At 49.4% G+C, this 27,640-nt stretch overlaps 2 protein-coding genes across 6 annotated transcripts; one reads left to right on the top strand and one right to left on the bottom strand.

Annotated features, from left to right (window-relative positions):
• The first annotated feature begins 33 nt into the window (after positions 1-33).
• ACP1 (acid phosphatase 1) lies at positions 34-15,536 on the top strand. 3 transcript variants are annotated; one of them, XM_045447907.1, is made up of 6 exons: positions 34-175; positions 4,320-4,393; positions 4,642-4,755; positions 10,643-10,704; positions 12,724-12,829; positions 13,005-13,950. In XM_045447907.1, exons 1-6 carry the CDS (start codon positions 133-135, stop codon positions 13,080-13,082), a joined length of 477 nt encoding a protein of 158 aa, XP_045303863.1. In that variant the 5' UTR covers positions 34-132; the 3' UTR covers positions 13,083-13,950. The 3 variants fall into 3 exon arrangements, with proteins under 3 accessions (XP_045303863.1, XP_045303862.1, XP_045303864.1); XM_045447906.1 differs by lacking the exon at positions 4,642-4,755 and adding an exon at positions 4,481-4,594 and having other exon boundaries at positions 37-175; positions 13,005-15,536; XM_045447908.1 differs by lacking the exons at positions 12,724-12,829; positions 13,005-13,950 and having other exon boundaries at positions 62-175; positions 4,481-4,755; positions 10,643-10,689.
• Positions 15,299-24,496, bottom strand: ALKAL2 (ALK and LTK ligand 2). 3 transcript variants are annotated; one of them, XM_045447904.1, is made up of 5 exons: positions 23,309-24,483; positions 21,918-21,971; positions 21,756-21,836; positions 18,949-19,014; positions 15,299-15,924 (listed from the first exon to the last, which is right to left on the bottom strand). In XM_045447904.1, exons 1-4 carry the CDS (start codon positions 23,859-23,861, stop codon positions 18,950-18,952), a joined length of 753 nt encoding a protein of 250 aa, XP_045303860.1. In that variant the 5' UTR covers positions 23,862-24,483; the 3' UTR covers positions 15,299-15,924; position 18,949. The 3 variants fall into 3 exon arrangements, with proteins under 3 accessions (XP_045303860.1, XP_045303861.1, XP_045303859.1); XM_045447905.1 differs by lacking the exon at positions 21,756-21,836 and having other exon boundaries at positions 23,309-24,496; XM_045447903.1 differs by lacking the exons at positions 15,299-15,924; positions 18,949-19,014 and adding an exon at positions 19,028-19,369 and having other exon boundaries at positions 23,309-24,494.
• Positions 24,497-27,640: the final 3,144 nt, after the last annotated feature.

Here is a 27,640-nt window from a genome sequence, read left to right as displayed (position 1 = left end):
CGCACGGCCCGGACCCTTGCCCAGGGAGGCAGGACTGCGCAGGCGCGGAGGGCGGGACGCTCGAGGTGCGCCTGCGTTGCGCGGGAGAAGTCGCTACGCGCTCAGTGGGCGCCTGGGTGTGAGCGCGGGAAGATGGCCGAGCCGGTGTCCAAGTCTGTGCTGTTCGTGTGTCTGGGTGAGCCGACGTGATCTAGCCCCATTCTGGCTTTCCCGAAGGGTCGGGGTGGGTCTCGTGCCGTTTGGGGTTCGTCGCTGGGCCAGGGACGGCGATCGGGAGGAGGGCGGGGAGGGTGGGATGGAGCGCCCCGGGGCTGTTTCTCCGCGCCGCGCACCTGCTGGGCCCGCTCTCCTAGCCGGGTCCCCTCCCGTGCCCAGCCCACTCTCCAAGCGAGGTCCTTTCTCTGCCATGACCCCTCTCACCTGCCCGGCCCACTCTGCAAGCCTGGGTCAGGGATGGCCTCATCTATAAGGTGACATTTGGGCAAAGACTTGGAAGAGGTGAGAGCACAAGCCTTGGATCTTTGGAAAAGTGTCCTGGGCCCAGGAGAAAGTGGGTGGACAGTTTTGCGGCGAGAGTGCTGGTCCCGTTCATATTGGCAGGGAAACACTGGCCTGGAGATCCAGGAGCCTTTCAGCCAGACCTTCCTCTGTACCTGAAGGCTCTTGAAGGTGATTTGAATGCCACCGTGAATACAGAACTAGAACCATTCTGGATGCGTAGGAAAGCGAATTCCTTACATAAAATGAGTGCTCGGGGGCAGGAGTCTGTGAACCCCTTATGTGAAGAGCCAGAAAGTAAATATTTGGTACTTTTCACAAGCAGACCTAGACAATACATAAGCAATAACATTTGGCTGTGTTCCAGTATAACTTTATGGACACTGCAGTTTGAATTCCATGTAATTTTCTCATGTCACAAGGTATTATTCTACTTTTGAGTTTTTTTAACTGTTTAAAAAGGTAAAAATTATTCTTGGCTCCGGGAGCCATACATAATAAAGGTGATGAGCAATGAATCCTAGTTTTTAGATGCTGTTTTAGGGCCTACACAGGACAGATCTGGTGAGGCCTGTGAGGACGTGGGCTTACTCCGAAGGACACAGGCCACTGGAGGATTAAGCCATTGAGCAGAGGGACACTTAGAAAGAAGTGTTCAGCTGCTGTGTTGAGATTACACTGGAGAGGGGTGAGACCAGGGGTGCAGAGGGGCATGTGCTGGACCACAGAGGGCCTCACTGGTGGGGGCGGGGGAGGGGTCAAGTTCTGGGCAGACTTGAGGGCCTGATGAAGGCCTTTTCCCATGATGGCCTGTACTTAGAGCAATAAGAATGGTATGTTTTTGAAATGTAAAAAATGTATTCCTTCAAAGCATTTAATTGTAAGGCTCTTTTCACACTGAAGGGTAGAGAGAACTGTCAGATGTTTTCATTGGTAAGGCTAATGGCAAGAAAGAACTGCAGTGCTTAGTTTGGAAAGATGATTGAACGTTCCGTGTTTTGTGCGGTAGAGATGGTGCCTTACTGTCGAAGGCACTGGTGTTCGTGCCACAGCCAGTGTGGTTGGAAATGATAACATTAGTGGTGCCAGATTACCTCTTTCAAACAATTAGTTGACATTTATTGATACTTCATTTGTGCTGTAAGCTGTGGGGGGGTGTGGCTCAAGGTAAGAGACACAGCCCCTACCCTTGGAGAATTTCATTTTTTTCTTTTGTGAGTCTCAGTCCTTGAAATAAAGGTGTGCAGTACAAGTATGAATTATCTGCCTAATTTGGGAAAAAAAAAAAAAAAAACCAACAAAACTTGAGACTTCACAGATCTTTTTTCCAAAGAAATCTGAAGATGACATTTTAAGTTTTTAGAACTTTTCCATAGATGAAACCTGCATTACTGTGTTTTACTCATGAGCTCTGTTTTTAAATAATTGGTGATATCAACTTTTGAAATAAAGAGAGCAAGTTACAGGGAAGCAGGATTCTGCTGATTTTATAAGTAGTATGACTCCTAATTTTTGTAGTAGTAATTTTTTCCCATCTATACTTATTCATACCTTGCTGTAAATAGAACTCTCTGGGAAAAAAAAAGTAATTTTGGGTGAATATGCCTTAACTTTAAGGCAGTAAATAACCCTAGGTTTTGTCTTGTGGGGAAACTAAGCTGTTTAATAATTATTTGTAAAGGGGTGAGACTAGTCTTCATTATGTCTTTAGATGTGAGATTGTAAGCATCTATTCTAGAGTTTCAAAATAACAAGGGTTGTCTTAAATTGAGTCAAGTGGTTGCTCTTTAGAAGAATTCCCAGGGTACATGGGGACAAGTAAAACAATTACACATCTATCAGAGCCTTACAATAATTAACATAGTGGGGATGATACTTGTTTTAAAAACTCTACAAAATTCAGAACGTGTAAAGGAAAACTTCACAGTACAAACTAGCTTACAGAGGACATTGGGGATCAATTCCTGTCTTCCCCTTCATGGTTGAGTGGTTGACAGATTTTTTTCACTGCTGTGGAAACCACAATCTTTATGGGGAAAAATATTATAAGTACATTATTAGATTGAAGACTAATGTGGAAACTGAAGAAGATTGTAGTAAAGTCAGTGTCGGTTTCACGTAATGGGGAATTAGTTGGGCCTCACAACACTTTACAAGATCCAATTCCACATGCTTAACACAAACCCCAAGATTCTAATATGCGTCAAGTGGTGTGTGTTTTGTTTACCCAGTTCCTGTCTAGTCCTCGTGTCTTCGTGCTGGCCTCTGTGGGCTGAGTGTCTGGCAGTTGTCTGCCTGACTGTGAGAAGAGCCTTTGTCCTCAGGCCCTGCACAGCGCTGGGCTCCTGTGTGGGACACGTGCAGAGTATGTTTGTTGGACATTCCTTCCCACTGGACCTGCTGGGCCCACCTCCCGGGCACAGTTAAGGTCCTTGTAAGCAGGCCTTCCAGCACACATTCACTGCTCTCTTATTCATACAACCCTTAACTTAAGTGCCCAGAAAGGTCCTTCTCCTCCCTTCCAATCTTCCTTTTTTTTTTTTTTCCTGGTAAAAAATTTCTTACTATCTTGTTTATGCTTTTAGAATCTTTAATTTCCTGTGCTTCTGTGGTATACCGCTTGTCTGTCCACATTTGTTTTCTTGTTTTTGCTCTAGCTAACTCTGAGTTTTCTGTAACACATTACTTGGCACATGTAGAAGTATTTTGAGAGTAGATTTTATGTCTTTTATCTTTTCCCCCAGTGTAGTAAGGAATCAGGCCCTCCCTGGCCTTTGTCCCGGGTCCTGGGTGCTGACGTACAACCTCTTGGAATTCCCTACGGTAACAGTGTTTTGTTACTCCAGGAGGTCCCTGTGCAGTTTATACTGAGAGGGGAAGTCTGGTTGGGGGTGTGAGCACTTGTGGGGGGCGGCCAGAGAATGAGTTCAGCTTCAGGCCCATGGTTTCATCAGTCACGACTACTTAATGACACTCAGTGAGCCCTTGGCACTGGAGCTCTGGTGAGCTAAGCCCCAGTGCCCTGGGTATTGTCCCACACAGATGACGAGAAAGTGACACGTGCCCGAGGACCAGAAAGCTTCACATGTGAAACTCCTCCAGAATCTGCCCTCTGCTTTCTAACTCTGGCTGGTTCTGCCTTGAATCTTTTTGTTATAAACCTATAATCCCAAGTCTAGCATTTTCCTGAGTTTTTCGTGTTCTTCTAGAGAATTATTGCACTAGTGGGGACCCTGAGTCTGTAGCTGGCTGCTCTGAAGCGAGGGTGGCCCTGGGGGTCCCTGAGCTTGCAGCCGATGTCGGAAGTTCCGAGCAGACTTGCTGGCCTGGAGGGCAGCGGCCTTGCTTCAGCCGGCCGGCTCCATGGCACTGGGGCAGGCCCTGCAACAGACCGCGCAGTGAAATCTTGTGCTGAACTACCGTTATGGCTGAATCCATTTGTTTGTGTATCTTAGGAAACAGGATCCCTCCTTATGTGCGATATACTTGGATATCCGTATCTTTAATGCTACTGTATTTCATTTTAAAGTAGGCTCCTTGCAACCCACTTCATTGGTTTCACGACTCACTTCTGGGCTACTGATAGCAACCTGGAAAACGATGATTTGGGCGGCAATTGTTTTTCTGACATCTTGGCTATTTGTACTTTGAGCACGTGGACAGATGGAGAGTGACCGGCTGTTCCCCAGAGGTCCTGCCATTCAGCGGTCTCTCCTGGGGGCGGTGCCGTTGCTGGGTGTCGGGGTGAAGTGCTTGCGGGGATCCAGCATCTGCCCTTGCATCAGACCTGATGCCCGCTTTCTGCGCTCCCTCTTTTCAAGGTAACATCTGCCGATCACCCATTGCAGAAGCAGTTTTCAGAAAGCTTGTAACTGAGCAAAATCTTTCAGATAACGTAAGTACCATTCTCTGTCTTAAAGAGGCCAACCCGAATGCCTTTGGGGCAGAAAATTGTGAAAAAAACTCTTTTTTTCTCCTGCAGTGGAGGATAGACAGTGCAGCGACATCCACATATGAAATAGGGAACCCTCCTGACTATCGAGGGCAGAACTGCATGAGGAAGCATGGTATTCCCATGACTCACGTTGCCCGGCAGGTACCGTATCGGAACTTGAAAGTGCACATGTGTGTTCTGTGTTGCAGTGGGTCATTGACAGCGGCGCTGTTTCTGACTGGAACGTGGGCCGGTCACCAGATCCAAGAGCTGTGAGCTGCCTCAGAAATCATGGCATTAGCACAGCCCATAAAGCACGACAGGTAGCAGAGCTCTCATTTAATTTCTATTACTGGTGTCCCGTGACTTGTGAAGTTGTGAGAGGCTTAACCACACTGGCGTGTGAATGAGCAGTTATTTGAGGCCCGTTTAAGTAGCCAGTGTGTCCTTCTTGTTTCGCTGCTGACTCCACAGTTCTGAAAGATGTGCGTGATCTTGGAATTTACTTAGTGAAATACACGTATCATCACGCAATTGATACTGGAGAGAGCCCTCCCTAAGGGCCGGAGTTAGAATCTCCTTTTTATTTTCTGAGATCTTCCTGGTGACTAGTCTGGTTACATTCCAAGTTTGTTGCTAGAATAAAGTACTAGAACATATACAACAATGTATTTTCTACTGTGAAGTGTCTTAGAAATGTGGGGTGGTACTGATCCCAGCCGTTGGACTCCTGGGTTCAGAGTCTGGAGTGCTGGGCAGTAAACCCTTCTGTGTCCGCTCAGACGGTGTGGAAGCCAGTAAAGGCTGTGGTACATTCGAAATACGGCCAGTGTGACAGAGGAAGTGGAGTTTACGTGTTAACTTATTTGAGTAGCCCCCTGGAACTGGTAAGCGGCTAGCTGAGCTGCACAGTTCTGGACTCCTGCATAACCACAGGGGAGACTGTGAGGGTCCCATGCCACAGCATCAGTGAGCCGTCAGGGCTCAGGGCAGGCTCGTGGTGCTCCCTCGCTAGCAGGCTGCTGCAGGTGTGTGCTCCGGAACCTTCCACAACCACAAGGACTAGTTGCTAAAGAGATCTGCTTCATTTCTGGTACAAAATGCTTCATACATTGTTACGTGGAGAAGCTACTTTATCACTATGATTATTTTATGGAGAATTAATTGGATTTTTAAAACATCTGGCTAAATCTTCTAACTTCTTTTTGTATCCAGCCTAACAAAATGTACAGGCTGTGTACACAGCCTTTAAAATGAGAAGCCACTAAATGTTTTGAAAATCACTTGTCAAACATACGTATTTAGAAGTATGGCTGGCAGTGCGAGAGCCATAATTTAGTCTTTGCGTTTGGAGGAGAACCTTGTATAAGACAGGACAAAGACTCTTTAATCATTGTTATACTAAATCATGTCTTTACTTAAAGCTTTTCAAATTGCTTTGCCATACAGCATTGTATTTTTAATTTTGATCATCTCAATTTTTGTCCTCTCCATTACCTTGTTAGGGAAGGGAGTCTTTGGTAAACCCATTTTGCAGATAAAGAAACTGAGTTCTGGAGAGAAAATACTTATCCAAGGTCACCCAGCTTCAGAGTGGTAGAACAGGAATTTGATCTTTGGCTTATTTGTTTGTTTTAATAAAAACATACAGAGGTGTGAGCCAGAAAATTCGCAAAAGTGCCGTAGAAACACTTCTGGTGCATTAGTGATGTCTCAGAAGCCAGGGGTATGCACGTTATTTTGGCTTAGATAAGTTTACTCTGGAATCTGTGAACTGCTCATTTCTGGCTGTTAGCTGATTGTGTGTTTAACAGTTTACTATTTAAGTTATTAACTTCCTTAAGGGCCTGACGTTTTCTTAAATGGAATTTTCATTGGACAGGAAACATTTTTTTTTAATGTTTTTCATTTTTTGAGACAGAGAGAGAGCATGAGCAGGGGAGGGGCAGAGAGAGCAAGGGAGACACAGAATCTGAAGCAGGCTCCCAGCCATCAGCACAGAGCCCTACCTGGGGCTCGAACTCGTCAACTGCGAGATCGTGACCTGAGCCGAAGTCGGATGCTCAACCGACTGAACCACCCAGGCGCCCCAGGAAAACATTTTTTGTATCACATGTCCTTCTAATCTCCAGGGTTGACAGAACCTGCTGATTTCAAAGTCCTTCATAATTATGGGCCGTCACACTTTCATGTTTTCTGTTTTTAAGACTGGATTATTTTTTGTGGACGAGTATATAATTTGGGGTACAAATGAAGAATTTAAGTACACATGTCTTAAAAAACAAAGCTAGAAACTTTAAATTTTGAAAGGAGAATTGTAATTGCTGGTTTTAGGAATAATATTCACACATCATCTGTTGTTTGTTTGTTTGTTTGTTTTGCTTTTTTATTTTTCCCTGGTGCTTTTAAGAAAATTTTCTCAAGGATGATTTTTTTTTTTTTTTTTTTTTCCTGGTTGGTAACACCGGTAAGATTTGCTTTGCAAATTAGCATCCCCTCAGGTCTTTGTTACCTTTTAGCTCTTGTGATTGTTTACAGGCTTTCTTTTAGCGGTTGTCACTATCTGTGTGAGAACTATTCTGTCATATTGCTTCAAATTTTAGTTTTCCCAATATTTTCCACCTGGGTTTAATAAATGTATTAGGGTGCTTCGTTTGTCTTTGAGTGTGTGAACGCACATCTGGTTAGTCTGTGGGGACGTTTGGTTTGTTAGACGTGTTTCTCAGCAGAGCCCTGACCGTGCGTGGCCGTCCGTGGTCCTCGGGGCCTGGGCCGCTCCCCCCACTGCAGAGGTCACCGCTCAGATTCTTGCCACCTTTTATGTCTGTGGCCGTGGGACCTGTAGCGTGCGCTCTTTCTGTGGGCCTTCCTCTCTGGGAGGTTCTCCGGTCGTCCCCTGCTCTCGCTTCGGGGCCGTTGACAGTCGCGCCGCAGTCGTGTCCGTCCCACCGCGGATGGGCGCTCGCGGCGTTTCTAGGTCGGCGATGCCACGGTGAGCGCCTACAGGGTTCTGCTGGGGAAGGCCTGGGTGGGGGGCACACCCAGCAGCACACACGTCCCGGTTGTGTAGCCTCCTGAGACGGGCCAGGCGATGTTCCTTCCTTCTCTGCTCTCCTAAGTTGGTCAAATATTGATAGTATTTCTGCTTTAATGGTTTGGCTGGATTCATCGAATCAGTTGTCTCTGTTTTTTGAAATTGCTCTATTTTCCTCTGCTGTCTTTAGGTTTTTCCTTATGGATTCTTTGTTTCCAGCACTTTTACTATGGTAAGCCGAAGTATGCTTCCTGAATTTGCCTCGTGGTGGTTTCTGTTAGTTTTGGAAAATTCTTGTTACTTTCTTTTTACATTTTCTTCTCGGCTTTCTCTTCAGAGATTCAGCTTACGTGTATTTTGAACATAAGTTTCTTACGTCATCTTCTCTGTTTTCTACCCTTCTCATAGGCTGGTCGTGGCTCTGTGAGGCCTGGGCTGTGATGGACTGTCGGTCCCCCTGTGAGGCTGGGCTCTGAGGGACTGGTCCCCTCCTCTGTGGAACCTTCCAGGAGTGTACCGAGGGCCCCTCTTTGGCAGCTGCCACCTCCCTGAGTAGCTGCAGCCTCCCCCTGGGGCTTCTTAGCTTTTTGCCGTGAGTCGTTTAAGAATGCGGCAAATGGTTTGAGAAGAAAGCGTCTGAGCGTCAGGTTCGCTGCTCTCTGGGGTCTTTGTCTCGTCAGCCCTTCTGTCCAGTTTTTCTCTGCTCCCTGGTCCTTGGAGCTTCTCTTTTCCAGCAGTGGCCCTTTGCCCAGGCTTCTCCGCATCTAGAGTATGTTCTCCACCTTGGCGGTACTGACAGCTGTGGTCTGGGATGTTCAGCAGCGTCCTTGGTCTCTGCCCACTAGATACTGGAGCACCCCTTTCCTCTCCATCATAACAATCATTGCCATCTGCCCCCCTCTTTGAGAATCCCTGCCCTCAAATTCTCAAAGTGTCCATGAGGTCAAAATGGTACATGCGTAGGGGCGCCTGGGTGGCTCAGGCGCTTAAGTGTCTGTCTCTTGATTTCTGTTCCGGTCACCATCTCACGGTTTGTGAGTTCAAGCCCCATATCGGGCTCCACATTGACAGTGTGGAGCCTGCTTCAGATTCTCTGTCCCCCTCTCTCTCTTCCCCTCCCCTACTCGTGCTGTCTCTGTCTCTCTCAAAATAAATAAGTAAACTTAAAAAAAAATGGACATGCTAAGGAGTCCCTTCAAGGTGTCAGACTGACCAGTAGACTTGAACAAAGTAATAAAAATTTACTGATATGTTTCCATGTTCTATATTGCAAGTAACCTTTAAGAAACTACCACCACTGAGTTTTAGTATCACAGAGCATCCACAGTTATCTATAGTGGCCGTGAAAATATTCCCTTTATGTTGTGTGAGGCTGGGTTCACTGTGCACTCGCACTCAGCATGTTGCACATCAGGTAACAGACACGCAGAGGAGAACCTGTCTGTCCTCCAGGAAGCAGACATTACAGAGATTTGCAGAAATACAGAATAGGCCACTCTTCACCATTTTCATTTTTTAATAGTGGTATTAAATATTTAATATTCAGTGGTAAATATTGCCACGCATAACCCATGGCGGGGACTCCTTTTGGGGTTCTGGCCTCTCAAAACCTCGTCACAGGAGCATACAAATGGCTTTTTTTTTTTTAATTTTTTTTTTTAACGTTTATTTATTTTTGAGACAGAGAGAGAGCATAAACAGGGGAGGGCAGAGAGAGAGGGAGACACAGAACCTGAAACAGGCTCCAGGCTCTGAGCTGTCAGCACAAAGCCCGACGCGGGGCTCGAACTCACGGACCGTGAGATCATGACCTGAGCCGAAGTCGGACGCTTAACTGATCAAGCCACCCAGGCGCCCCCAAATGGCTTTTTATAAGATATTAATTATAGGTATTCTTATTCTTTCTCAAGTATTTTAATATCTAAACATGTATGCATTTTATAGGTAGATGTCAGTTCTAAGACTGTCTTATCTACACTTGCAATAATTCTAAAATTAAAAGTAATGTTAATATTTGATCCTAAATTAAATTTCTCATAAAACCGTTTTGTGAAAATAGCGTGTAGTATTTGTTCTAATAGAACTTGAAATAACATAGTACCTTGGGAATGTTAACAACTTGTAATCCTCAGCACTTGAGTAGCACACTGTATCAGAAACTAATCAAGTGCATACTAACAGCCAAAACTTACATTTTTAACAGAATAAGGAGCATATTTATTATTCGTTCACTACACTGGCTGTTAAATAGCATCATTGCTCTGTTTAACCAGGGTTTTGCTATCTTATCTTTGAGTTTCCTGGTACTCCTGTATTTTAGAGGATTTTTTTTAGAGAGGAAGATTATTATTGAGAAATTACATTCTTAGAAATTATTTTCACCTTCATTTTGTGACCTGTTTATGTTCCTTTCTTTCTTATTGCATCATTATTTATAATAGTTAAAAATCTTAAAATAATTTTCCCATTTACATCGTAGTGGGCTTCCGTTGATAGAGTGTGATGTTGGAAAACTTGTAAGTTTTCAGGTTAGAATCAGTAAAAGTACCGAGTGGCATCCTCTCTTGTGTCTTGCTCAGATCGTGGGTTCTCACGGGAGAGCCGAGTCCTACATACAGTTACTCACAGATTTCCTTCTTAGGGACTCTTCTCTGAACACGTTACTTAACGTATATCTTCCTCCCTCCCCCAGAACTCTCTGCCTGGCCTGGCCTGGCCTGGCCTGGCCTGGTTTCTATCTCCTCTGGCGTGTTACCTGCCCTGCACAGGGCCCCACAGGGACAGCCATCCATCTCTGTAGTTTGGTGTTTGTCACTGGGGCCTAGGATATTGCGTTCCTGCACAAGGAAAAATAGAGTAAAACACTGAGGGGGGTTGGACGTAGGACATTTTAATATGTGAAGTGAATTAGACTTTGTCACTAAGAAATCACAGATGAAGTATAAACTTTGTTTACATATTATACTATGTTACTATTATTCCAAGGAACTTAATAGTATAAAATTTCTTTGCGATACAATATTACAAAATAGGTTAACTCTAACTTTAAAGTACCCTAAATTATTTAACTTAATTGGGTACCAAATTCAAACACAGCAAAATTTTTTTGTACTGCTGTGGGTCCTCTAGACTTGATTGTTATAAACACTGTTTTTTGACTTCTTATTTAATTTTAGGTTACCAAGGAAGACTTTGCCACGTTTGATTATATACTTTGTATGGATGAAAGCAATCTAAGGTAATCTCATGTTTTAAGGGTATTTTTATTCAACTGTCGATTTAATAATAGGTCAGATAATTTGTCTAAAGTGACTTTTTTTAGTAAAGTTTTCATAGAAGTGATGGTCACGATATATACAGTTACCTGTTTACAATAGTAAGAGACCAGAAGGTAACTGAGAATTGTCTCCCCTAGGAGGGTTTACCAAGAGACACGCCCTCAGATAAGGGACAGCCTGGTCCTCGTCAGGCATTGCTGGTTTTGCCAGAGGGTGGGGTAAAGCTGTCACCGCTGTAGTGATTCCTGGGCCACGGGTGTTTCACTGTGTTTCTCCTCTTAACCTCCCCATACCTGCTGTCCCCCATCCTGCAGCAAGGAAGACTGAGGAAACTCAGCAACAAGGAAACTTTTCACTCTGTTTAAATTGTTGATCGCCTTAACTGATTGAAAAGCAGAAGCAGACAGGCTGGGGTATTAGGTAACAGTGGCCAACTGATGTGGTGCGTCGTGGGCCCTGCACAGCGTCGTTCCGCGTCGAATCGGAGAGGCACCGAGAGGGTGGGTCCCGGGTTCACAGCTGGCGCAGGCCGAGCTGGGGGGGTTTGAACTCAGCTTCCCTCAGCAGAGCCTGTTGTGGGTCTCACGTGAGCCGCAGTCCCCACGGTGCCCCCCAGGGGACATGCATGCATTTGGGCAGCAAGGAATTCGGTGTTTCTTGAGATGTGTGCGCCTGGCACAGTGCCAGGTGCTGGGGAACGCTGAGGAGAAAACGTTCCTGCCACCTGCCCCCGGGGCCGCAGGGTCTAGTGTGGGCTGCGTGTGCTAACACAGAATTACACCTAACAGACAACATGATACAATGTGGTCGTGCCCAAAATAAGTGAATACAATGCACATTAGAAATTTGAAGCCACTGCAGGTTAGATGAGCCAAGAGAGTATGAAGAACTCCCAGTTGTAAGCCCAGGGCACTGCGTCCCTCGTCACACAGCCAGCTTTACTGACCTCGTGTTCATACGCTGAGAACCAAGACCGCAGCCGCCTGCTGCCGTCAGCACTCGCCAGCACACGGAAGGGCCGGGACGTGGCCTCAGTGTGGCCTCGGGGACCTGCTGCCTTAAGTCCGTGCGAATTCACAGGTATTCCACGTGTGGCGGACAGATAGGATTCACAGCCTTACTGTTGTCTCCGTGAATCAGGAGCATCACTGAGATACACGGTTTCTATTTTTGTTTTCCGGCGAGTCGTTCTCATTTTTCTCACTTGACACAGTACTGACCGTATCAGCGGTGTCCGGCCGAAACTTCCTGCGGCCTGTCTCCTGGCACAGTCCCGGGGGTCGGTGGGCACCCAGTGCAGGGGCGGAGCTGGCGGAGCCCACGCTTCAGGCCAGCTCGCTCGCTTGCTGTAGGGGTCTGCCTCCCCCTCGCTGGCACGGGGTCTGACTCATCCTAGGTGCTCAGTGGGGGTTGCTGACTAAACGGAGGAACGATCGAGATGCAGCCTGGAAAGTCGCCGCTGTTCTTGCCGCGGTGGGAGCGGAGGAGGCGGTGGCAGGAGAGCTGTGTCTGCAGCTTGGGCAGAGGCTGGAGGGGTAAACGCAGGAGCAGGGGCTAGACAGGGAGACCCGGTGCGTGTGTCGGGACACCTGAGGTGGGATCTGCGGCCCTTGGGCACTTGGTTCACGTGGCTCTTGGAGGCCCGTTCTGCCATCCTTGTTTAGTCTCTGAAGTAGGAGCTTTTTGATTTAATCGTTCCAACGTGTGTTTCACAGGGCATATGTGGTTATGGCCCGGCTCGCAGCGCATATCGCGCGTCAAGTGTTCGTGAGAATGTGCTGCTATTGCGAACCTCTCGCCGGAGTCAGAAACCCTGGCATATGGAGGGTCACCCGGGTCGACCGAGGGTTTGGTTTCCTTTCTAAATCAGGTCACTCTTGCTGGGGTTTGATACGGATGTTTCATAAAACCCTAGCAGATGTCCCTGTTTAACTTGAAACCATAGATCAGAAAACTAAGTTCATGTTTCAATTTTACAGAGACTTGAATAGAAAGAGTAATCAAATTAAAAACTGCAAAGCTAAAATTGAACTCCTCGGGAGCTATGATCCACAGAAACAGCTTATTATTGAAGACCCCTATTATGTAAGTACACCTCTCCTTCCCTTGTGACGCTGCTGTGTGGCGGTGGCACAGAGACGAGCCCCTGTGCACGCCCTGCCCTCCCGTGCCCTGCCCTGCCGTGTGCCGCACCAGGTGAGGCTCTCCTAAGGGCGTTTTGTCATGCGGCCTTCACTTCTTCCTCCCCCTGTGCTTCCAGGGGAACGAGTCCGACTTTGAGACCGTCTACCAGCAGTGTGTGAGGTGCTGCAGAGCTTTCCTGGAGAAGGCCTGCTGATGTCGCACCCGGGCCCCCGGCCCCCGGCGAGCCCCACGGGAGCCACAGTGAGGCCGCAGCTGCTTCTTCGGTTGGCCCTGTTTCTTAAATGCTTGTAGATGGAATTCAGTTACCGTATTTGGCAAATAAATAGAAATGTTTCATCCAGTTTGTGGGGTACACAAAGCGTTCCTGACGAGTTGAACTCCCACTTTGCCCCGGCTACAAAAATCGTGGGACACGACCCCCGGAGCCCAGAGACCTCCAGCATCCCCTTCAGGCCGTGTGGGCACACGAGCTCTGCCTCTTCCTCCCTGAGTTTGCGGACCACCGACGGGGACGATGCCCTCCGCTGTCTCGTGACCCCTTCTCGCCAGGGGCCCCATCCAGCCCAGCGGGCCATCCGTGGGAGCTCACCCCAGCTCCCAGTGCACACCGTTGACGTAGAAAGTGGGAAAGAGAGTTAGGTGTCCATCTTTAGAACATTCAGTGCTTGCTAGTTTTTGTCTGTCTGTCTGTCTGTCTGTCCGGTTTATTTCACAGGGAAGTCAGCCTCTTTCCATTTGAACCATTTTGCCTCTGGAAATTTAATTCCATCCAGAAGGAAAGACACTGTGTGCTGGTTTTGCTTTTAAATGCTATGTGACCCAAATGTCAAATGTAGATGAGCTCAGGTGGGGAAAAAATTATTAAAAAGTTGGGAAAAGTTCTTTTATGTTGGAATGCTTAAACATGGATACATTAAGTATTCTTTCTTTGTTGTTTGATTTATAGACAAATACAGGTAACTTCTGTGCACTTTGAGGTAACTAATCTAAAATTCATATGGATTTGTGGCAGAAAAGATTGTTTTCAAAATAAACTGGGGAGATTATAAAAATACAACTAAGATAGAAGTCTGTCTGCTTTTTTATTGATAAGTGAAGAATTAGAAAACAGTGCTTTTCTTGTCCCTTTCAGATGGTCTGTGATGCTATCTATGCGTGTTTATCTTCAGTGTTAGGAAGTAAAATGACAAAAATAAGTATATTGCTTCCACTTTTGATAAAGTGTTTGTGAAAGAAATAGGAGGCCCCTGCAGCCATAAATGTCCTTGCCTGACCCCACCACCTGTGGAGTGAGACCGTCTGCTCCTTGGAGCCCTCCTGGGTGGCATGGCTAGATGGGTGACAGCTTGCTCTACAGCCGGCCTCTACCCTGATTCGTAGCTGGTGGTCCGGAGTCCTGGGAGAAACACCACTCACCGATCGGTCTTCACCCAAAGTCTGAGTGGATCACTGCTCAGCAGTAGAACGAGTGTAGAGGAACAGCTGCCCCATCAGGGTGCCCTGAGGGGCCAGGGGCGGAGCGGGGGGGGGGGGGGGGGGGGCATTTAGATCTGGAGTCTCCTCCCACCTGGAGGATGTGCAGGCCGCCTCTCCCACCACCCTGGCAGGACGTGTGTCCGCCTCCCTGTGGAGTCACCCGAAGAGAGTCCTACCTGAAAACTTTTCCTCAGACAAGTAGGAACCTCTCAAGGTTAAATGTATTGAGAAATTGGTGATGATACCCTAAAAAGTAAAGAATTGAGATGGAAAGATCAAGTAATTCACCACCATTAGAAAATAGGAATAAGAAAGAGCACTTCAGAGTTACACTCTGCCCTCATCAGTCAGTAGTTGCTGAATCATCTCAAAGTAATTTCATACTCTGTGCCTTCGTGATCATGAATGAATCCCTATAAGTTTGTTTCTTTACCGCTTGAATACGTATCTTAAATATGAACCTCAGACACATCCCACAGCTCATGTCTACTTTGTCCTTACGGCTGTATCCAGGCGAGAAGTCATGTGAACAGAGAAACTCCTGCTGATTTCAGTTGTGTTAAATTGGATGCGATCATTTGTTCAAAATAGATCACCTGTAAAAATCTAGAGCCACTTGGAAGTCTTACCTCTTAGTGTTTTCATGATTACCATGTCACGCGGGAAATGCATTCTTATTTAAATATTTATTCAATACTCATCACCATATCAGGCTCTATCGTAAGACGTGCCACAGTTCCATAGTAGCATCTCCTTAAAAAAAAGTCAATTTAATTGTCCCTTCCAAGAATCCATAGCCTTCCCACTTCATGTATTCATGGCTTTTGTATTCCATGACATTCTTGCCAGTGTTGCAATCTCTTCATAGGTCTGTAAATCGTGAATTCCCACCAGTGAACTCATCAGAGGTAAAGAGTCACTTTTAAGACTTCATTATAATAAACACTGTTTATTACTGGTTTCAGCATTTACAGTATTTACATATTGCACAATATCTGGATGCTATCTTACACTTATTGCACAAAGGACAAATGAAATGAGCCCGGGTGTGTTCACGGATTTACACTCCACTGTCTCCAAAACGTGACACGTTTTTTTTGTGGGTTTTCATGCAATTCCAAATAATACTCTGGGAATTTAATTGTAAAAGTAATAAAAATATTAAATCATACCATATGCTGTATGAAAATATAGTTTCGGATTCTGTTTATGTTTCTAAAGAAATATTCTTTGAGATTTCACCTAATTAGGAAAAGGAAATCGCTTTCTCTGTCACTTTGTAGCCCTGCTCATCAAACGTGGATCCTTCCTTCTTTTTCTCCAAAATCACAAGTGGCCAGTATTAACGTCAGGTACGCTGATTTGCTGAATACCTATCTGCCAACAGTGTCGACATACACAACTCAAGCTAAAGGAATTATGGAAGAGTCTGTCTGCAAAAATAAATCTCTTGTTCACAAGGGGATGTGTTCGTGAAGGTAGTAGGTTCTGTCCCCTGTTGGTTCCCAAGGCACTTCTCATGGTTCGTGGGCTGCCGTCCCTCTGCCCTCTGCTCACGGCTGAAAAACATAGGGTTTCATATATAACCATCCACATTTAGCGCTTCTAGAAGACCTAGATGTTGAATTATGTAACATAATGTGTTTATAAACACGAGGGATCAAGGGCTGCACGTATGTATGTTTCGCTGTTCCAAAAAGCATAGTCCGTTTGCTGTGGAAAATTACCGGGTCCTCCAGTTGTTACATGCTCACTGTGCTAAGGGGTGAAAACCTCCCTAAATATGACCAAACGCTTGTTAAAGTCTGAAGACAGTCCTTACTCCTGATGTGTGTGTGTTGTCAAGTCCTCGGTGACTGGGGCCACCACACCGATTGACAGTTGGTGGCAGTCCTGAGACACGGTCGATTGGCCTTCACACTTCCATCTTCGTGAGCATTTGCAAAACCGATAACCAAGAATAAACTCTTTATTCTAGCACTCCATGCAGTATACCCGAACCACTGGTGTATCAGTCGTTAATTTAAAAAATAATGGTAAGCTTCAGGGTTACTGAAAGTAGGCTGCATTTTGTAGACTGAACTAGCTCCTTGTTGCTCAAAACTACATTTCTTTGGAAACACTCCAGAGCTCAGGGTTCTAGCTTCCCTGAGCTGCAGCACCAGGTGATGAAGTGTGTGTGGGAGGGTCTCGAGTGGGTCTCTGTGAGGCAGAGTGGCTGGGAGCCTGTGGTTTCCCTTTGGCTGGAGGGGATCAGTTAGTTAATGAGCCTCAGAAAGAAGGAGGCAAGGGGGTTTGTGCTCAGCTCACAAACGTGAAGAGCCCCTGTGCTCGGACCCCGTACACACTGGCTGCTTCCAGGCTCAGCCTCCGAGAAGACAAGGCTTCGGTCTGGAGCCGGACCAGGAACCCTGTTCTGCAGCCGTGTCTGTCCCGTGCAGCTGCCAGGGCAGCAGAAGACAGGTGTTTGAGCCCCGCTTCCTCCACACCAGAGCAGCTGTGTTGACCAGGAGTGTATGTCCTGCGAGTGCCCTCCTGTGTCTCACTGATGTCCTCACCCAACCCGCAGGGCCCTGCCTGTCTACGTTGTTGTGACCAACGTTGTTCTTGCAGGTTAAAACTTCTGGAGTTAGCAGAAATTAATCTTTAAAAAATATTAGGAAGTTATTATAGTTAGCAGAAATGTCTGTGTTTTTCCAACTTTACCCATTTCTTGACCAAAATGAACACAGTTACAGCCGTGACAAGTGCGACAGTGGGCGCAGTGGCCTTTGGGCCTCACACCTGTGGGCACACACCATCCTCGTCTCCCTTGTCCCACCATCCAGCTGGACCCTGACTCGGTGGGTCAGGGTGGGGAAGTGCACCAACTATCAGCACCTTTCCTGAGACCACATCTCCTCCCCCCAGGACTCCCTCCCTTTTCGGTGTTGCCACGAGTATCCAAAGCCCTGACGTGCCCATCCCGGGACGGATGCACGGGTCGAACCACGCTCGGTTCTAGTTCCACACCCACGTCATTCCTTACGTCGCGACAGTCATTCTTGCTCTAGTAAGGACACCCTGCTGCCCCTCCAGGAGCAACCCACTGTGGCGGGGGCACAGTTAATGGGTGTAGAGACCGGGAGCATGTTCCTGATTAGATGGCCACAGGGCATTTTGTCTCCCTGCCCCTAAGTGAATGGAAGTTGTTTTCCGAGGACGTGCCTGGCTCATCTCTGCAAACACTGGTGGTCTCACTATGAAGCAAGGCCTAATACGAACAACATCCTCTTCCCGAGCATATCGCCTGCAGAGACAGGAGAGTCCATCCACTGCTTTCAAAAAGAAGCCTTTTCTGTGTGCCTTGTGGGCAGTGGAAGAAACCAGATAGGACTCAGATGGAAGTGAAGGTGAGGTCAAGTTAGGGCACGACATTTCTCAGCTCTGGCATTCAAAACCACGCTTCTCCTTCTCCCCAAGTGCAGAGTGCCACACAAGTGTCAGTGAACCGGCACAAAACGTGGCCTCGTAATCCCCCGCTCAACCCCACGCTCCACCCAACCCCCATGTTGCTCCTCTCGTTACCGTGGGCGTTTGGCGGGGACCACGTGGTGCTGGGGACGGGGCTGACTGCGCCTGCCTGGCCAGTCCCGGCTCCCAGGTTTGGCTCAGCCACTCCACACTGTCTGGACGTTAACTTATCACCACCGGCTTTTCCACAGCGAGCGTCAGGACTTCTCTCCCCTCACACGAGACAAATGAGGGTAACCCTGGACAAACACAGTATCCTACCCCCTTTTTATTAATGCTTCTGGACAGCAGATAAATTGTCTGGGAACAGCCATGTGAGGACCAGAAGCATGTCTGGTGCGGGTAGACTTGGCTTCCGAAATGCCCAGCACCCACAAGACACACGGTGAATGTAAGATTCTGCAACTGAAACCCACGGTATCTGCATCAGGAAAATAAGCCCTTTCAGCCATCTGTGTGGCCGACCGCTGGTGTTACAGGTCGCACACCAGCCCTCGAGAGGCCAAGGTAAAAAATTTAGTTCATAAGCTCTTGATGTGCATTTATATTTTTACCGTTGGAGCCTATGAAAGAAACATATGAAGAGAATAGTTATTCTTGGCTATTCCTTATAAGCTAACTGGCATGATGATAGACTCCAACTCAAACATTTGCCAGATAATGTCTATAAAAGTTGCATGGATATGGTTAGTCATACACTCATTTATGAGTGTAAGTGAATGAGCGAAAGCCGAAAAGTGAACAGGCGTGATTTTAGATGTGCCTCCTGTTTTATGCACTAACGTGCTGAAACTAGTCCACTAATGGGTTTTGTTTCCAGTTAAGCACTCTGCCAACGGAGCCCTCACGGGAAAAATTCACAACAGCTGCCTGGGGTACCGTGTGCAGGTGGCGGGGGTACCTTACACTGATGGCCGTTATTTGGAGATATTCTGAGTGTCACTGGACTCAAAGTAAGGCTACTTAGGCCAAAGGGGGGGGGGGTGTTTCTAAACACCCATGAATTTCTCACATCGCAAACCAGACTCCGGTCCTTGGTGTGTGTGCCAGTGAGTCTGTGGTCGGCTTACCTTATCCCTCCAAGCACACGGGACTGACAGCCAGCCGGGTAAGAAGCCTGGCACATCTTTTATAGTCTGTAGTGAAAATAAATCACAGACCCTTGTCAGTTACGTCAACAACCCTTAGAGCATTTTTTTTTAACAAGAATATCAGCTGCTAAAGCCATTTCTTTAAATATTTTGAATTCCCTGGAAGTGATACGGAGACTGTCATGTGAAATCATGGGCTCTAAGTCATTGATTTCATCTTTTATGGTATTTCAGGGGCTTTAGCATCACAGGGCAGGAGATGAATGGAACGGGAAGCCATGTGGGAGGCCAGATGCAGAGTCTTCTGCCCATTTTCTTCCCGCGGTGGCTCCCAAGCTCCTCAAAATGGCTTTGGTTTTGTGCAGCTTCCTTCCAGGGCATGTGCAGGCTGGGTCCCCACCTGGGTTCATCATACACAAAACCCTCTTACTTAAAGACAGTGGGTCAAAACTCAAGTAACAGAGCAGAAAGACCTGGGCTGGATAACAGAAGGAAGCAGTGAGCTAATTTCTGAGTACAGGCTGATTTTCCATAATATCTCACTTAATTTCCTATTAAATTATTCCATAGGTGCTACCTCAGAAGGACCAAGTGAGGTTTAGTGACCATGGCCGTAAAGGGCTTTCCTCAGCTTGAAGTTCTGTGGAAAAGCTACAGCAGTTTATAAATTACTTCTCAAGAGTCTCAAAATCCTACTTAGAAATGGAGGAATTCATACTCTTAACTGAAATTCTGATAAACAAGTAAATTGACAACAATAAATTTACACAACGTGTTGGACAAGCGGTTAACCTACCCCTAAAAATATGGCTCGTAAATATTTAGAGGACATGATAGTTTGTGCTCAAAGGGGGAAAAAAAGAAAGGTCTAACAGCTGGAGGCTGGGGCCTCTGGGTCCCTGGCATTTTTTTCCTCTTCCCTCGCACACCAAGTCATCTCCGGTGCAGTATTCCCAAATACAGCACACGTGCACGCAGTGTTGTGTGCGCTCGACGTAGGCTCCCGTTTGCAGCACATCTAGAGGCCATGAGGGTGACCACCACCCCCGCCTCCCACCAACCCACATGTTCTCCAACCCTAAAATAATCTGGGGGTCCTATGAGGGTGCAGTCTGGAGAAACTTCATGCTCTGCTCTTCCAAAGCGCCCCCGCCCCCTTGGGACCACACTTTGAGTAAGAAGGCTCTGGTTCCTTTCAGTCCTGACCTCCCAGGGTTCGTTTCTCCAGCTCTGTGTGGGCAGAGAGAGGTGCAAGGCACATGGCACAAGCAGCTGCTCGCCCAGTGCACGCGTCTGTGGGCTTCGCGCCTCCCGCCCCCGCCTCCCAGAGGAGCTGTGATGAACCCTGACGGCCACCTCGCAGAACGGATGAGTTGCTCTGAGCCAAAGGAGGCAGTGGGTGTGGACACACGCTGTGTCCTCAGGCCAAGCAGTGGCGTCTCTGTGTCAGGGCGCAAGCAACCGAAGCAGGTCGTCTGCTTGTGCGTCCGTAAATGAAAGAAAGATCAGGAGTGACCGCCCCAGAGGCCATCTGCAAATTTAGAACCTGTGACCCTGTGATTTTAAGATGGGATTTAATAGAAAAATATACACACATTTAAACAATAAAAACGAGAAGGTTTTCTGGTCCCCGGAATACTTAACTACTCTCAAGCGGAAGGTGATGCCGTTTCAGAGGAAGGAACTGGGAAAAGAACACGTGCCAGCTGCAAATGGCCTGGACGACGGGTGGGCGGAGACAGAGCCGGAAAGTAAGTCAGAGCTGCGTGCCCACGTGCTGCTTGCCTCGGCTGAGCCCGTGAGGCCCCGGGCGCCACCCGCCGCCTCAACAGGGAGCCTCCCGCATCAGGTGATGCTCCTGGTCTTACTGGCCGCGTCACGCGTGCCTAGACGGGCACCTCCACGCTGGCAGCTCTGTTGTTGGGGCAAACACTGCTGCCTAAGCAGAAAAAAACTTCCACTGCCTGTAAAGTGGCTTAAGTGTTTACATTTTGTCTTTTGAAGGCAGGGCGGGAAAGTCTGGTCGGACAGTCTCCGAAAGCAGCCAGTAAGACACCTGGTGTCTGCACGCTTCCCTCCCGGGAGCCTTACATGAAATCAAGGTGCAGTCCCTGCAAACGAAGATGTCACTAGCTCCTAAGTCACTTGTCATCACTCTATGTTTTGTGAGGAGCACTAGCAGCCACTTTGGGAGAAATAGAATACATTTTGTTACAGACGAATGATCAGAAAGCTATGGCTGAGCACTAGATTGGGGCGCGAACTCTGCATTTGTGGGTTAGCGACAGGCCAGCCAGAAGAGCAGAAGTTTGAAACAGCGATGAAGTCCTTCCTTAGACAATGAGGTTATAATCCCTAACGGAAACAAGGAAGTCTCTGGTCAGGGTAGGGGGCCGCACACACATTCTTTATGCCCCAGGGCACAGAACTACACTCTAGTCATCTGAGCAACTCGTTCTTAGCGCTCGTTTGTCATACTGAGTAGACACAAACACAGACATCATGCCAGAATTCATATACAAAACAAGAATGTGAATGGAAGAGCTCAGCCGGTTCCAAGAGGTGATTAATTCCAGCGAATGTAAATAATTTTCCATTTGGCACTAGCTGCTACAGAACGCAGTTACCTTCTTCTATGGTCTGCTCGCCCTAACTCCACAGTTGGTAGGGGGAAATACATTCACACACAGGAGATTTAGAAGGAGGGGACTGTATAGACAGAAGGACATGAGAATCGTATCTACATGTGCTGGTTTTCCCAAAGCCGTCCGGATGCTGTCACTTACATGCAGGGACGGTGCAGTCTCTGGTGTTGTGGTACAGTCTGTGAAAGTGTTTGCTGCACTTTGGACTGAAATAAAGAGGACCTGGAACATGGAAGGAGAAGCATGTCATGAGGCTCGCAGGGCGCCAGGGATGGGGCACAGGGGAGAGGTGAGGACACTTACCTGTGAGATGTTTTAGGAACTTGTCCTTCATTCTCAGATCTCGAGGGACGATTTCTGTTTGAAGGGAAAGGAGGTAATTATTGCATCGCTTGAGAGAAGCATTTTTGTCACGTGATCTAAGCGAAAGTTGAGGAAAGTTGCTGGAAAGTGCAGGTTACCCTGCACTAGAGAAAGCCGATCGGAGCCCCCTTGATTGCTGTGTGAAGACTTGTAATCAGGGACATGTTTTTCTCCAGATAAACTAGTAACTGTTCACAAAGCTTCAATATTATTTGTCTGGTCTCTGCCCTGATGGAAAAGACAGTGACCGCAAAGTTACAGGGTGAAGAAATGTGTGTGGGTGGCGGTTAGTTTCCCGCAGCAAATCGCTTTAGACATTCTCATTTTGGAGAGCTTGGGAATCAAATCCCACGAGCTCTCAAAGTTCTAAAACGAAAACCCAGTCCTTCAAACAGCAACCAAAAACAATGTCATGAAACTTCTCTTTTTCTAGCTATCTATTTAGGAAAAGGACTAAATGCTTTCAAAACCACCTGTTGCCAAGGCCGGTGTACATGCGTGGAAATAGCCATTTACTCGGTTTATAAGATAAAAGATAAAGTTCCGGGGGAAAGACAGCTGTCAGTTTTCACTGGGGGAACAGGCGGTGCCCCATTGACACTCCTTCTGATTCCAGGCTTGGTTTCTGCTGTTTCACTCGTCCGCTCTGGGTGGTAACTTCTGCTAGGAGGGCGTGCGGTTGCACTTTGTCTTCTCACAGATACTCCCGGTCGGGGGAACGCTCCCTGCGGACCCTGCCCACTTGGTCTGAACGTCAGCCTCTATCAAACTGACCTTATCACACTTGACCTAATTGTGTCATGAAAGCATTAAAACCTCGCAAGCTCTCTTTGGAAATTTCCCACGGGGCAGGCACTCTGGGGAGGCTGTGCCTCTGGCGGGGGTGCGGGGGGGCCGCTCTGCAGCACTTCTGCCTCCGTTGAAAGCGCTCTGCTGAAAGTATTTCCATTTCCGAAGTGACACATGACAGTTCTGTGCCAAGCTCGACCCGGGCAACAGGTCCCGCGCCTGGAGCGGAGCGGAGCAGGGCTGTCGGTCACCCAAGTCCCGTTTGCTTCTCTTTATGAAAACACATTGTCTGGTTGTTTTCCCCCAAACAACAGAAATGGGTTTCTCCTGTTAAAATACACGTTTTCTCCAGGACCGTATTTCCCAGCAAACACGACTCAGTGTCTCCGGAGACGCGGCGGACCCGCACACGTGCGGAAGGTCCCCACCCCCACCCGGGGCTCCCGGGACCCCCCCCCCAGACCCCGCCCCGGATCCCCCCGGGCCCCGCCCCGGACCCCCGGGCCCTCGGGGCCCCGCGCACACCCCGGGAGCGCACTCACCCACTCGCTGCTCCTCGGGGTCCAGCGCGGAGTCCGAGGCCTCCCTGCGGCCCGCGAGCTGCAGCCTCTTGGCCTCGCCCGCCTGGCCCTTCCGGAGCTCCTGCAGGATCTCCGCGATGAGCCGCAGCAGGGTCTGTCCGTCGGCCGCCTCCCGGGGCGCAGCGACCCCGGGCCCCGCCGCCCCCAGCACCAGCAGCAGCCCCAGGAGCAGGGGGCGTCCCGGCCCGCGCATCGTGCGCTCGCTCGGCCGCAGGGAGATCGGCGCGCTGCAGGGGCAGGGCTTGGGGGGCGGGGGCGGGAAAGAAAGTCGGCGGGGGTTTGGGGGGGGGCAGGCGGAGCCCGAGGCCGCGGCCCCCCCGGGACCCCGAGCGGATGGGAGCCCGCGGCGGCGGCTGGGACGCAGTGTCCCCGGGACCCGCGGAGGCCCCGGCGCTGAGATGCCGGGAGCTGAGACTCGGGGCGCCGCCCCCGCCCCCCGCCCCGGGTCCTGCCCCCGCCCTCCCAACTTTCGGGAGAAATGGCATCTCCGCTTGCACTTGGCTGCGGGAGACATCGGCGCAACTTTCTTAACCTCTGAGACCGTGGGGAGACCGGGGCGGGGGGAGACCCCGGAGGGCTCGGCCCGCAGGGAGCGAGGGGGACCCCGGGAGGGCTCGGCCCACGAGGAGACGAAGGGACCCCGGGAAGGCCCGGCCCGCGGGGAGCGAGGGGGACCTCGGGAGGGTTCGGCCCACGGGAGACGGGGGTACCTCAGGAGGGCCTGGCCCGAGGGGATCGAGGGGGACCCCGGGAGGGTTCGGCCCACGGGAGACGGGGGGACCCCGGGAAGGCCCGGCCCGCGGGGAGCGAGGGGTCCCCGGGAGGGCCCGGCCCACGGGAGACGGGAGGACCCCGGGAGGACCCCGGCCCGCGGAGAGTGAGGGGTGATCCTGGGAGGACTCGGCCCGTGGACTGGGGTCCTCCCGCCGGGGCAACGCCGCGCCCTCCGGCGAGTGGGGGCCGCGCCCGAGTTCCCAGCGGCGCCTTTGTGTGGCGTCGCCCCCTCCTCCCGGCCGGACGTCCCCGAACCCCGACGAGGAGTCCCCGACAGGGACCCCCGCTCCAGCCGCCCGCAGGGTCGGGTTCGGGAAACCCCCGGCCCACACCTGCCGGCGCCGCCCGGGAGTCCACCTGCGCGTCGGAGCACGGCCGGATTACCTGTCCCCGCGTCTGTCCCCGCGACTGTCCCGGCGTCTGTCCCCGCGCCTGTCCCCGCGTCTGTCCCCGCGTGTGTCCCCGCGCCCCGCTACTCCATGCCCCGCGCAGACCTGGCAGGCGGAGCGCACAGACGCGCGGGGCGCAGACGCGGTGGCTCGGCCGCCCCGGGCGCTGGACCCGCCGCCTCTTATCCCCGCGCCGACGTCAGGCGGGTCCCCGAGGGCTCCGCGCGGGTCTTTAATTAGAAGCCGCTCGAGTGTTCGAACCCCCGTGCGGATCTTCGTCAGATACCCCCCTCCCGCCCGCCCCCCCTCCTCCCTGCCGCCCCCTCCTGTCTCCCCCCGCCGTCCGGGCCCCCCCCCCCAGGCCCCTCTCCTCCCCTCTCCCTCCACCCGGCACTCTCTCCCCGCCTCTCCCCTCTCCCCCGCCCCTCCCTCGCCCCTCCCCCGCCCCTCGGCCCCCCTCCCTCCCCAGTCTGTTCCCCTCCGTTCCTGTCACTTGTCACAGGATGAGAAGAAACGCCTTTACCAGGAACTCGGCTCTGTTTTTGTCTAAATGTGGATCTTGGGCTTAAAACACGAGCTGCCTGATCGCCTCACATTTAATAAGTCGATTAGCGTCTGCCCTCTTTGGGGGCTCCGCTCTCGGGACCCCGCAGGCCTGCGCCGTCCCAGGCGGGGCAGCCCCGGGGGCAAGGAACCTCGGGGTGCACCTGGCGGGACGCGCGGGGCCCCCTCCCCGCCTCGCACCTGCCGGGACCCTCCCTCGGGGGACCGCGCCGCGCGCCCCCTCCCTCGCGCACGCCCGCAGGAGGCCCCGGGGCACCGCCCCCCCCCCCCAGGCCAGGTCCTTCCGAAAGTTCGGGTTCTTTGGGGACAGGCAGGCGCTTTGGGGAGGCTTCAACAATGTAATATTTTTCTTGTAAAATGTATTATCAATCAATTGCGCGCTTTCCCATTTTATTGGCGCTTTCTGGGCAAGAGCTGGACGCCCTCCAAGTCGGCGATGCGACCGGGAAGGTGTTCTCTGCACGAACCCGAAGGCAGGGCGCTCAGGGACTAAGGGCCCCCACCACCCGCGGGGCCGCGCCCTGGGACGCTGCGCACAGATGCCGCGGGGGAGAGGGAGGGGGGGGGCGGAGGGGCACGGGGGGCGGACCCCTGGCCGGCCTGGGGGGTCGCGGGGGCGGGCCCCCCAGAACTCTGCCCGCGTCCGGGTCTCCCGGCACGTCTCTCTGTCTCTCTGTGTCCATGTCTCTCTGTGTCTCTGCTCTCTCTGGCTCTCTGTCTGTCTCTGTCTCTGTGTCACTATCTCCCTGTCTCTGTCTGTCTCCGTGTGTCTCTGTCTCTATCTCTCCGTCTGTCTCTGTCTCTGTCTCCCTTCACTAGTTCTGTTTCCTCCGGAACACAAGTGAGCCCCGGGTAAATAGAATAGACGCAGAAGATACTAAAATGTGATCATCTAAACCCCACCCCCCACCCGCATCTCTTGGGGGGATGTGTTTATATTCTCTCTTTAAAAGGAAATAGGGTGTTGTTTTTTTGGCAAGCACTATGACTAAAATGTGAACGTTTCTTTTAAGATATACGAGAGAGAGAGAGAGAGAGAGAACTCATACCAAACAGTTCTTAGGCAGATAAAATGGGATTTTGTTTCCTTGTTGCCTTTCCCTTGGAGTGGGGGTGACTCTCTTGCAGGAGCGCCGCCTAGTGACAAAAATTCCCTCTGTGGGCACTCAGCACTGGCCCGGGGTGCAGGAGCCCAGACCCGCCTAACAGCAGGAGCGCGTGAAGCCTCTGTTGTAAAATATTTTGGTGTAAAACTGCTTTTGGAAAAAAAAAAAAAAAAATGCTATGGTAAAAAAAACCAAGAAATTAGCTCAGTCACATATTATTTTAAATTTATACAGCGTCTTTCCTTTTAAATACTATTTTACAAAATCAGGTGAAATCGATGAAGAGAATTAAAAGGTACAAGTTCCTGTTATAAAATAAATAAGTTCTGGGGATGAAAGGGTACAGCACAGGAAATGCTGCCAATCATATTGTAATAATTTTATATTGTGATGGTGGCTACACTTATCAAGGTGAACATTTTCTAATGTATGTCATTGTTAAATCACTGTGCTGTGCACCTGAAACTAATATTATATGTCGACTACACTTCTAGAAATAAAAAATACTTTTAAAATTAATTTTTAAAATTAAGATTTTTCTAAATAATTCCTGTTAGGATTATTTCCCCCTCCCCAACCGACCATCCAACCAAGGAGGCCTTGCTAGCAATTAATATTATCCTTTTTTCTTTGTGGTTTGCAATGGGACAAATGGATTTCCTGAATGACTCAATTCTACTGCCCAACTGTATGCACCAACACTTCAGCCCATCTCAGTACATACTTACGTGCATAAACCACAGCAGGAGGACTGGTGCCTGGTTGGTGTTTAGTTTCATGAGATCTGGCAATTAAGAATCAGACAATCATGTTTTCATTCATTCATTTTTGCAAAGCTCTGAAATGACTCCAGGAACCACTGATTTTGTATAAATCACTTCTACAGACTTTCTCAACTTAATAAAAAAGTGCACTGATTTGTAAGGTCTACTGAACTGTTCGATTTATGGTATTGTCAGTAAGAACTCCTTGGAGTTCACTCACCAGAATTATGGGTATTATAGCCATTATTAACACATTCTGATTGGCTAAATTAATTGTGCTGTTTAAGGCAAAATACATGTAAACTGATTTACACGAAAATGCTAAGCTGTGAGGTTCCTGGGTGGCTCAGTTGGTTGAGCTCAGGTTATGATCTCCTGGTTCCTGAGTTTGAGCCCCACTTCGGCTCTCTGAGGTCAGCACAGAACCTGCTTCAGATCCTCTGTACCCCACCTCTGCCCCTCCCTCACTTGTGCACATCCACTTTCTCTCTCAACAATAAAATAAAAACATCAAAATTACAAAAAAAAAAAAAAGAAGAAGAAAATATGAAGTTGTATTTGAAAAATGGCTTAGTCTCTCTGCTTCTTTCCTGTAAAATGAAGTGGTTGGACTGGATGGTCTCTGAAGTCTGAAGCTGTAAAATTCTATGATTGTTACCAAAAATAGTCTGAAAACAAAAAATTCAGTGTTCCTAC

Source organism: Leopardus geoffroyi, chromosome A3 (genome assembly GCF_018350155.1).
Source record: "Leopardus geoffroyi isolate Oge1 chromosome A3, O.geoffroyi_Oge1_pat1.0, whole genome shotgun sequence".
NCBI lineage: Eukaryota > Metazoa > Chordata > Mammalia > Carnivora > Felidae > Leopardus > Leopardus geoffroyi.
The sequence above is the reverse complement of the archived record's forward strand: the minus strand, read 5'-3'. Positions and strand labels throughout refer to the sequence as shown.

What these genes read in the sequence shown, in the direction of transcription:
- ALKAL2 (XM_045447903.1), bottom strand. Translation starts at nt 23,861, where the DNA reads ATGTCTCCCGCAGCCAAGTGCAAGCGGAGATGCCATTTCTCCCGAAAG. An exon ending in GTTCCTAAAACATCTCACAG is followed by an intron (nt 21,837 to 21,917) that starts GTAAGTGTCCTC and finishes TCCATGTTCCAG; the next exon opens with GTCCTCTTTATTTCAGTCCA. An exon ending in AGACTGCACCGTCCCTGCAT is followed by an intron (nt 19,370 to 21,755) that starts GTAAGTGACAGC and finishes TGATGAACCCAG; the next exon opens with GTGGGGACCCAGCCTGCACA.
- ACP1 (XM_045447906.1), top strand. Translation starts at nt 133, where the DNA reads ATGGCCGAGCCGGTGTCCAAGTCTGTGCTGTTCGTGTGTCTGG. An exon ending in TGTGCTGTTCGTGTGTCTGG is followed by an intron (nt 176 to 4,319) that starts GTGAGCCGACGT and finishes CCTCTTTTCAAG; the next exon opens with GTAACATCTGCCGATCACCC. An exon ending in ATGGATGAAAGCAATCTAAG is followed by an intron (nt 10,705 to 12,723) that starts GTAATCTCATGT and finishes TCAATTTTACAG; the next exon opens with AGACTTGAATAGAAAGAGTA.